The 10191-nt window shown below is 34.1% G+C and overlaps 1 protein-coding gene across 1 annotated transcript; it reads left to right on the top strand.

Moving 5' to 3' along the window:
• The first annotated feature begins 1866 nt into the window (after nt 1-1866).
• On the top strand, nt 1867-7379 carry LOC113724250 (cyanidin 3-O-glucoside 7-O-glucosyltransferase (acyl-glucose)-like). The gene is made up of 13 exons (XM_072077277.1): nt 1867-2070; nt 2166-2235; nt 2321-2376; nt 3492-3567; nt 3666-3737; nt 3938-4025; nt 4171-4426; nt 5335-5450; nt 5587-5807; nt 6082-6110; nt 6189-6276; nt 6795-6885; nt 7065-7379. The coding sequence occupies exons 1-13, from the start codon at nt 1894-1896 to the stop codon at nt 7312-7314; spliced, it is 1590 nt and encodes a 529-aa protein (XP_071933378.1). The 5' UTR covers nt 1867-1893; the 3' UTR covers nt 7315-7379.
• The last annotated feature ends 2812 nt before the right edge of the window (nt 7380-10191 follow it).

The raw sequence follows: 10191 nt of genomic DNA on the forward strand, positions 1-10191 counted from the left end.
AAAAAGAATGACAGAACAAGCACCCCCTAGTTCTACATAGGTATATGACATGAATGATGTTAGATCTAGGGTTCAAGCCCTCATGGTATCAGTATGTCTGCTTTCGATTGGAAAACAAGAAAAGTAACTCTGCTCCCAAGATTAAAGTCGAAATTTTCATGATAAGGACTTTGATTCATATACTTTAAGAATAGTACTTGCAGGTTAAAAAAATCATATAGGATAGCCAAGAAGAATTCACTAGAGAGTCCAATGAAGAAAATGTTAGGTATCCAGACGTGGAACAAATTATTAGTGTGAAATCAACAATATAATAATTTAATGAAACATAGCATGAATAAGATTTAACATGATTCAATTTAATACCAAATATATGTCAACGGTGAGAAAACCATTCTTCTATTATGAGTATAACGTCACTCTCGCCCAACAACGCTCTCTCACCTTCTCTGTATGTCTATACGGCTTCCTTGTGTGCATCTTGTAGTACGCCATTACTTTTTTTTTTCGATAACACTTATAGTAATTTCCAAAACACGTATAGATAGGAAATCTTTTTGGCTAGTAACTACAGAACTGTTAGAAACTATTTATTTGTCACACGAAAAAGTAAGCAGTTTACTCAAGAGAAAAACTCAAAACAGTCCACCAAAGAGGCCCCATATATAAGTCAATGTCTACATTGATTTAGCAGCTTATTCATTGAAATGACAAAGTGTAAATACTAAGATAAACTCAAAAATGTACACAATAATTACAACATATTAAAACACACCTTTCAATGCGAACCTAATAAAGTGTTTGGATATTGCTATTCTAGAGAAAAAAATTTGTTGTTTGGTGCGTACACTTGTTGTATAAAATTATATAGTGTAATTGCTCTGTCAATTATTATAATGGTACTAGTGTACCTTTTTTAAAAAAATTCTTATAAACTAATCCACAATTATAAGAACAATATTTCAATAACATTACAATTAAATCAACATTTAACAACATCATGACTAGTCCACAAATAAAAACATAAATCACCAGTACATAGGGAGTACAGTACCCAAGCCCCTCGGGTTTTGGAGGGGCATATAGCAACATTGGTGGTGAATGCTGAAAGTTAGAAACATGAGGGATTATTATGCACGGTATTACATATACTAATGTGTTCATGCCAATAAGAAAGTACATGTGCTACTTACTGAACAAGTTGTTATTCACTCCATTTATTATCATTTTGCAGAGATTATAGCATTTAAAGAGGTTCAAGTTAAGGATTTGCGGTGTTTAGTCTTTGAATCTAATGGAGAGATGATTGCAATAAAAAAAATGGAAATTTATATTTGGTTTTCGATATTTGCTTAGTTATGTAAGTACTTAAAGGTGGTTGATTATATATTTGTATTAGGTTGGATCCTTAGTGAACTTGTGAAATGAAATCTCCCGTAGTTGTAAAGAAAATGTTTGACTATGTAGATGAATGTATTTGATATTTGATGAAATTTAAATTCATTTAGCTTTGTGCCTTGTGGATTAATCACAGGGTACGGTGGTGTTATGTACCGAGTATGGAGCGTCACAGATTGATTAAACCTGTACAACTATTCAGTTTAGTGTGTGAATGTACTACTTTTTTCATTTACATACGTACTGCATATTTTAATTTGTTTATTGTGGTAGAATTACGTTTGATGGACCGCCGGCTGAATGATCAAAGGAATGACGTTGTTTTCTATGGAAATTTAAGAGCCCTTGCCCACATTGCAGTCCTGTAAACAGACAAACAAGATTTCTTGAAATGTGACTATGTTTGGATGTGTATTTAAGTCATCAATGGAAATGAATGAAAGCCATCAATAGCATAGAAATAGCAGATAAAAAAGCTCTACAAATTTAGACACCATGTGGAAACAGAAACATAGAAGTCTTACGCATGCTTCTGCTCCTCTGATTCTAGTACTAGTGGTGCTAACGTTGTTACAATTTCAGGCTATAATGGTGGTAGCCAGAGTGAAGAACTATAAAAGATCAGACTTCCCAGCAGACTTTGTTTTTGGCGCTGGCGCTTCTGCATATCAAGTCAGTACTCTCTCTGTTTTCTTTTTCTTGCACATGATTATATACATAACAGTGTTATAGATATAACAGATTAATAATCATAGACATATACATAGGTAGAGGGGGCAGCTCTTGAAGATGGAAGGACTCCTAGCATTTGGGATACCTTTGTCCATGCCAATAAAGGTGAGTTTTCTTGAAATAAAATTTTTTTTGCTCTAGTCTTTTTCTTTTCCCACCAGTAAGCCCTACTGTTGAGTAAAATTTTCAGGGTTTTTTAATGGAGACACAGGAGACGTAGCATGTGATCAATATCACAAATACAAGGTACACATTTCTTTCCTGCCTTTTGGCTTTCTGGCATATTGATGAAATTGCACCATCATTAGCAAATCTTAGCAAAAAGGAATGATTCCCAAATTGGGGTTCACTTTTGCTGGAGAAAGTTAATGGTTATTATATATCAAAACAAATTTTATGTAGTGGAGACTGAAAATTTGAAAAGATTCAGAACTCCGTAGGACTCGAGGGTGATCACTGCATGTATACGTCCTTGTTGTATTAGTATCTGCACTTACTGTACTAAGATCAGCTTCGTTATTGTCTTAGTTTCTACATTCTGTCAAACAATTGGTACTATCAATTGCTAAGATATCTGATCCCCCAAATTGTGAGGCTAATTAAGAGAGGATTAGATATTTGTTTACCTTCCACGAATTTGATCCTCAATCAGATTTTTGTGGTTGTAGATAGTAAATGATCATGGATGAAAGTGATTTATGTAGTAGTAAACTTTGAGCATAGAAGCTTTAAGTGATTCAATTATTGCAGCTAACAGCAGATTGTAACAATTAATTCAGAAAAATCAAGATGATTTTATAGTAGATGTTTATAACAAAAGTAATTACTACAAGTATTAGAACATAAATCAAGTTCTTATCTCTCTTATTTCCCGTCTTCCTACCAAACTGAGGACAGAAATCTAAAACAGTTCTCATCTTTCTGACTTGCTTGGTAAACACTGGTCTTCTATCTTCAATATTACAATTGCAAACTACTAACTGCAATCTTTAGGTCATTCTATAGTTGTTTTACTGATAATCAGTAAAAAAATAACCAGCAGCATAGCTCCACATTATGTTAGAAAATTATGCAACCAAAAACAAACTTATACAAAAAAATAAACAACCTGCTGCCTCTATCAGCAGCTACTGTTATCACTAGTTATCAGACTAAATATTCACGACCTCAGGCCTTTCTTGATTCCATCCAGCAGTATCTCTAAACATTCTGCTGTACAACTCAATTCTGTAGCCTGTTCTTTGAATATATTTGCTGGTTAAGAGATAGTGCATTATTAGATATTTTGACCTCAGTAGCCTGATAATTGAATCTTCATATAATTAGGATGCGGTTCACTATAGGAAATTTATTTGTTTCAGGAAGATGTCCAACACATGGTTGACATAGGTTTGGAGGCTTACAGATTCTCTATTTCCTGGTCAAGACTTATTCCTAGTATGTATAGTGCTATTGTATTACCATTAACTTATATAAGACCACTGCACATTTTATTTCTTTCTTCTCAAACTTGGTTTTTTTCTCTCTCTTTTCAGATGGAAGAGGCCATGTCAACCCCAAAGGCTTAGAATATTACAACAATCTCATCAATGAACTTCTCATGCATGGTAAGTTTTTCTGTTTAATAACTAAGCACTGAATCAAGTCTCTAGTTTACAGTTAAACTTCGGAAATGAGATGATACTGAATCAAATCCCAATCGTACATTTAAACTTCCTGAACACTGTTGAAGATCGATCTATCCAAGTATCATTTCATCTTAATGCGTTTATGTCTGATTATATTAGCTCTCTGATGATACAAACAGGAATTCAGCCACACGTCACGCTCTTTCACTTTGATGCCCCTCAAGTTCTTGAAGATGAATATGGGGGATGGCTCAGCCAAAAAATGGTGTAAGAATTTGATATTTGTCATTTTGATCCATTCACTTTTAAGCTTGTTATATACACGGTATGCATTGTGAAGTACATTTGGTTATTGCATGATTAAATTTAAACCATAATTTGTATTTATACCATCATTCGTTTATGACTTCAGGAAAGACTTTACTGCCTATGCTGATGTATGCTTCAAGGAATTTGGAGACAGGGTTTTGCATTGGACTACCTTAAATGAGGCCAATATGATTGCCATTGCTGGTTATGATACTGGAATTATTCCCCCAGGGCGCTGCTCTCGGCCTTTTGGACTGATGTGTACTGAGGGCAATTCGTCAATTGAGCCATACATTGCTGGTCATAACTTGTTGCTGGCACATTCATCTGCCGTGAAACTATATTACAGAAAGTATAAGGTATTGCTAAAATGCCTTATTTCATAATTTTCTCACGTAATCTGGTGTTTTCTACCTTGATAGTTCTACTACAGTGATTGAAAACTTGATTTGTCACAGTGATCTTATTAAACTCTTGGTTTTTCAAAGATTCATGATCCAACCATATACATCTCTGCATCTACTGAGGTGACTCCTACCTAGTAGTCACAGATGGAAGAACTACAAAATGTTAGTGGTGTTAACTGGAAATGCTCGAGATGATTGCACAAAGTTAGTTGAACCTGTGCAAAAAAGGGTTGCACCTAGAATTTGCTTTCGTAGTTAAATTTTTAACATTTACGTTATGCAATGCATTTATTCTACTTCTCATAGTATACCAAGTAGTAGAATCCTTGCCTGGTGGCTGTCTTGAGTAATTCGTGCTACATTCTGAATCTTATATAGTGATTTGCATTGGAAGAGTTGCCGTTATAATCATACTTGCGACCAATTTTGGTTTCAATTATGGATATAACGATTTACTTTAAGTTGGAATGCCAATATTCGTTTGTCTCGTAGAAGAAAACCTGGTTGCAAGTGCTCCCAGCACTTTGTTGAACTGGAAGAGAAGAATATTTTGGAATAGAGATCAAGTACTGTACAGGTGGCCATTAGGGATTGGCATGAGGTGTAGCTTAATATATAGCCTGGGAATGGAAAGGCAATCCTATGGGTAAGCCCCCTTTCCCCACTCCTAATGACTTATGGGGTGTGATGCAGCCTGAATTAATGACTTCCCACCTTGAATCTGCTCAGGAAGAACAGCACAATAAGACATTAAATATTTCTCTTTAAAATTCTTATTGGTAGTTCTTTTTATGGATCTTTGCTTCTGGGGAAACATTATGGGAAGTAAGTTAACTAACGAAAATTTGTGTGCTGCACAGGCCATTCAACATGGTTTTGTGGGACTAAACATCTTTGCTCCTTGGTTTTCTCCATATTCTAATACTACTGAAGATGTATTTGCAACTCAAAGAGCATTTGATTTTTATTTTGGTTGGTGAGTAATGAATCATTGGTAGATAAGTACCTTTGCATTTAATCGTCCCTAACAAATAGCAAGATGCTATCTTTGCTTTGCTACCTGAAGCAAAAAGATAAGCATATCTTAAGGTTTATCCACAATTCCTCTGCAGGTTCCTCCATTCATTGGTGTTTGGAGACTATCCTGACATTGTAAAGAAGAATGCTGGCAAGAGGATTCCAGCATTTACTCCCCGCGAATCTAAGCTAATTAAGGGCTCATTTGACTTTATAGCGCTGAATTATTATTTCACATTCTATGTCAGGGACAATCCTGGCAGCCTTACTATGAATATCAGGGACATGACTGCTGATATGGCGCTAAGCATCTTCTGTATGTACTCTTTTTTTTTGAGCTTTAATTACTCTTTGCTCATTGAATTTGCTATTGTCTAGTTAATCAACCATCCCCATATTTTTGCTAAGCCATTGTGCCTGTCCTCTGTATGTTAGTTCTACGAGAACTTGTGTACGGACTTAGTTTCATCTTAAGCATCCTTAATGCTTCTCATTTTCCCAAAATCTACAACTCTCTTATGACTTTTGTGGACATATATATCTTGTGTTTGAATTGAACTAATTTCTGTACCTATTTTCGGTTTCTTCAGTTGAGCCAGAAGACGCACCATCGAATCAGGTGGGGTTAAGAATTTAATTTCATGATATTCTGTCCATCATTTTCGATCACTATTATTAACTTTCTTGTTTGGAACAGAATGTACTTGAATCATCCGATCTTTTTCCCCTTCTGGAGTATATCAAGAAAGTTTATGCCAACCCACCTATTTACGTCCAAGAAAATGGTTTGCTCTCTCTCTTTCTCTCTCCCTCTTACACATACAAACACATCAATGTACAGATCCAAGAATATTTGCCTCTTTTCCTTTGCATGGATACCTGAGACTTCTTTTTGTAGCTGTCCTGTTGTCCTGATTCAGTCAAATGCTTAACATGGTACAGCATCTGGCCTTTTTGGGCCAACAATGAGAAATGGAGCAATTACTTTAACCAGAAATCTGCCAACTTAATCGAATCCGATGCTTGAGAATTTTTCATTTTCTTTTGGATTATGTTTGCATGGTTGCAACAGCCAAAACTCTAAGGTTCAGCCACCTAGCGTGCAGAGCTCTTATAGACTCTAGTCATTTTTTTTTTCCCTTGCTGCTTAGCTCTGCTTTAATTTGTAATTCTCACCTGATCAAATTATGATCAGAAGTTTCTTGAACATATGCAGCTTATCTCTCTCTCTCTCTCTCTCTCTCTTCTTTCTAACCACGATAGCAAAATGTTTTAGAATCTTTTGGACGATTGGTTTTGATAGGTAAATCAACCAAGCGCAATGGAACACTAATCGACACGCCAAGGGTGAAATACATGCGTTCATGTATCGGGACCTTGCTTGATGCTATAAAGTAAGCATGTGCACATATGACATATGTAATATCTACTTGTGTGTTTTTTGGATGTTCTGTCTAAATGTCTAATGCTTTTAGCTTTATGACTTACTGCATAAATGACTCTTTCTTTTTCTATTTTTTTTCTTCTTAATGTTCCTGATTTGTTTTGGTCCTTCATCTTGAAATTTCGGAAGAAACGGATCGAACACAAAAGGCTACTTTGTATGGTCTTTCATGGATGGCTTAGAGTTTCTGGGAGGCTATCAGACAGCTTATGGCCTGTACTACGTCGATTTGGATGACAAGCAATTGAGAAGATACCCAAAGCTCTCTGCACATTGGTACTCCAATTTCCTCAAGGGAAGAGGCATCAGGCCAGATGAGATTATTGTAGTTGAAAACAATACCTTTAATCCTTCAACTTCAGAAGCATCTGATCACTAAGTCATAACTTTCGTCATTTCACTTTTTTCTTATGACTTTATTAGATCAATTTGTGGTTCCTATGATCTCTGTTGAAATTTTGCATAATAGATCTCATGATAATGCACAAACCCCACTACACGATGTTCAAATCTGTTTGAATACACCATTGAATCTAAGCACAATTTAGTAGCTAATTCAGGTAATCTGTTTGGAGCTGCGTTACTAGAATATGACAGGAAAATGGTTGAATGTTTTACCGAGTGTCAAGTACTAACCACTATCTTGGACCACTTTTCGTTCAAGAAGACCTACTGATTGATTGCGCTGACCACCGACAGTTGATTTTCTCTGCAATTAATAGTGGAAATGTGCAACGGATTACCTTTCTTTTTAGTCAGGTTAACTTTTAAAGGCAGTGCCTCAGATCCTCAAAATGATAAAATGGTTTATAGCTTGTCTAAGCCACTAAGTCGAATGCTGTTGGGATCCAAGCGTGGAGCAAACTACTACTAAGACATCAAGTACACAATAATTTAATGATAAAAAAGTCACAAATATGAAAGATAAACGATACACAAGATTTAACGTAGTTCGACTCTATCATTGAGTTTATGTCTATGGAGAGAATTTCATTTTTTATTATGAAAAGAAAACCCTATATAACAATACAAATTGAACTCAAGCCTAACCCTTCGTATACCATCTCTCATCTCATTGAAGCTACACATCACCTTTGTGCGTCCCTTGTGTTTCACTTTGTAGCATGCTAACCCCCCACTTATTTATAAGTTACAATACTTGCCAATATCCAAGTAATAACAGGAAATAATTGCTAATTCCTAATCTCATACGGAATAAAAAATAACTTCTAATTCCTAAACAAATACAAAATAGGAAATAATTTGGCAACTATTCGAAGTAACTAAATACTTACACACAAAACAAAAAAACCCGCCTAAAAGAAATTAAACTAATTTCCTAACAAATGTTAGTGACTTTGATGATTAAATTTCAGCATCTCATGTAGTTAAAAGTTAGCTAGGGTTCAAGATTTTTTTTTTTTTTTTGCTTTTCTAGTAGAGAAATGGTGGGATTTAATAAGGGGGCAACAGGTTTAGAATTCAAGATATCTAATTCCCGAGACATCAATTTTAACCACCAGACCAAGGCCTTTTTGGCAAGAATGATCCTTTTGGCATGCATTTGGATCTACTGGGTTCATGCTCCTGAATTCTGAATCTTGTTAATTGACCTGGCACATAAAACATAAAATTTCTTGCAAGAGGATTTTCAAGAGCACTAGTTTATTTATTTGATTGCACATGCAAAATTCCAACAGTTACAAAGAAACATTTCTTTGAGTTATGGTGAATTAAAAAAAAAAACAAAGAAAAACCAATTCATTGCATTTCATCAATAATTAAGCATAGTCCAAAATTTTCTTAAGATTTGTAGAGTATTCTTTTGCAGCCCGTTCTTTAGAATACATCCATCGTCTATGCATATCAAAACTCTCGAACCTATATATCACTTGTCATAATCAAATTTCCTTATTATTGCATAAGAAAGACTATTAGAGAACTTGACAACGGATATTAAGTACAATTCTACATTCAAATAAAAAAGAAACAACTACTAATTTCCATCAAATAAGCAAATACAACACAAAAAGTAGAAAACTAAATCAAAGAATGGCATATTTGTTAAGTAATAAAAGCTATTTAAGAAATCTTAATCATAATCTGTCCAACCTTTTCGGTCTAACTTTTGCACGTGTAAAAGAAAATAATCAAATCAAGTTCATGAGCTTTTTCTTTGGTTTATCTAATGTTGAATTCTTTTTAGTAATTTTATGTGATTATTAGGTAAAATGATACTTATCCTTTAGGCCACAAAAAATATATACACTTATTTAATTACCTTTAGAAGCAATTGTACTCATTTTCTCATTAAAAAAATGTAGTAGTTAGTTCATAACTATTCTTCTATATGAATAGTTTATTTTTAACGTTCAATGATTCGGCAGATTATTTTTCTATTTTCTTTATTATAGAATCAGCGATTCTTTTTGTTCTTACATGGTCTAGTTTTCAATGCTCATCATCATTCTGATTTAGAATTTAATCATCAGTACTATTGTCTTATAGGAGCTCCAAATTATGTTTCATCTAACATGATTCTAGTTTTGTTGAAAAGTGATACATAGCTATATTTTAATTGCTCAAGAATACAATTAAATATTCAAAACAAAATTTGCATGTTCTTCAAAGAAAAATTGGGATGTGTAAAAGGCAAAAATATCACGGAAAGTCTTTGATTATTAGACCTCATCAACTTAATTCTCTTAGAAAAAGCAATGCTTATTAGACCTTTTCCTTAATACATAACTCCATAGTATAAAATTGCAACTATTGAATTGTAAGTAAAATCTAATGTACAATCGACACAAATACCAAATTTGTGCTCTGCTTTATTTCTTTAGGGCATGTTTTTAAATTTTTTCATCTTTTGCTTATGACTAGCCTTTCTGGTTAATTTAAAATCTTTTTATTTCTAGTATAAGTTTTGGCTTTACCTGCTCTTTAGTTTATTTCATAGTATTCCACATTACGTAAATCAAGGTAATCCTCTAAATTTTAGTTTAGGTAGCCACATCAATCAAAGGAAAAATCATTAACAGATCCTAATAATATGTTTCTCCATGAGCTCATGATTGGCAGCCCTCACGTGATCTAGACTTGTACTGAAATTAAAAAATGGGAAATGTTAATTCAACTCCCTATTTTTTGTTAATCCCACTTCCCCTATCACTTTTATCAGATAGTTTTTTTATTTATTAGACTATATGATAATTACAAAGAGTAAAATATCTCGACGACTATTAAACTATTACTT

This window comes from Coffea arabica, chromosome 2c (assembly GCF_036785885.1).
Source record: "Coffea arabica cultivar ET-39 chromosome 2c, Coffea Arabica ET-39 HiFi, whole genome shotgun sequence".
Taxonomy (NCBI): domain Eukaryota; kingdom Viridiplantae; phylum Streptophyta; class Magnoliopsida; order Gentianales; family Rubiaceae; genus Coffea; species Coffea arabica.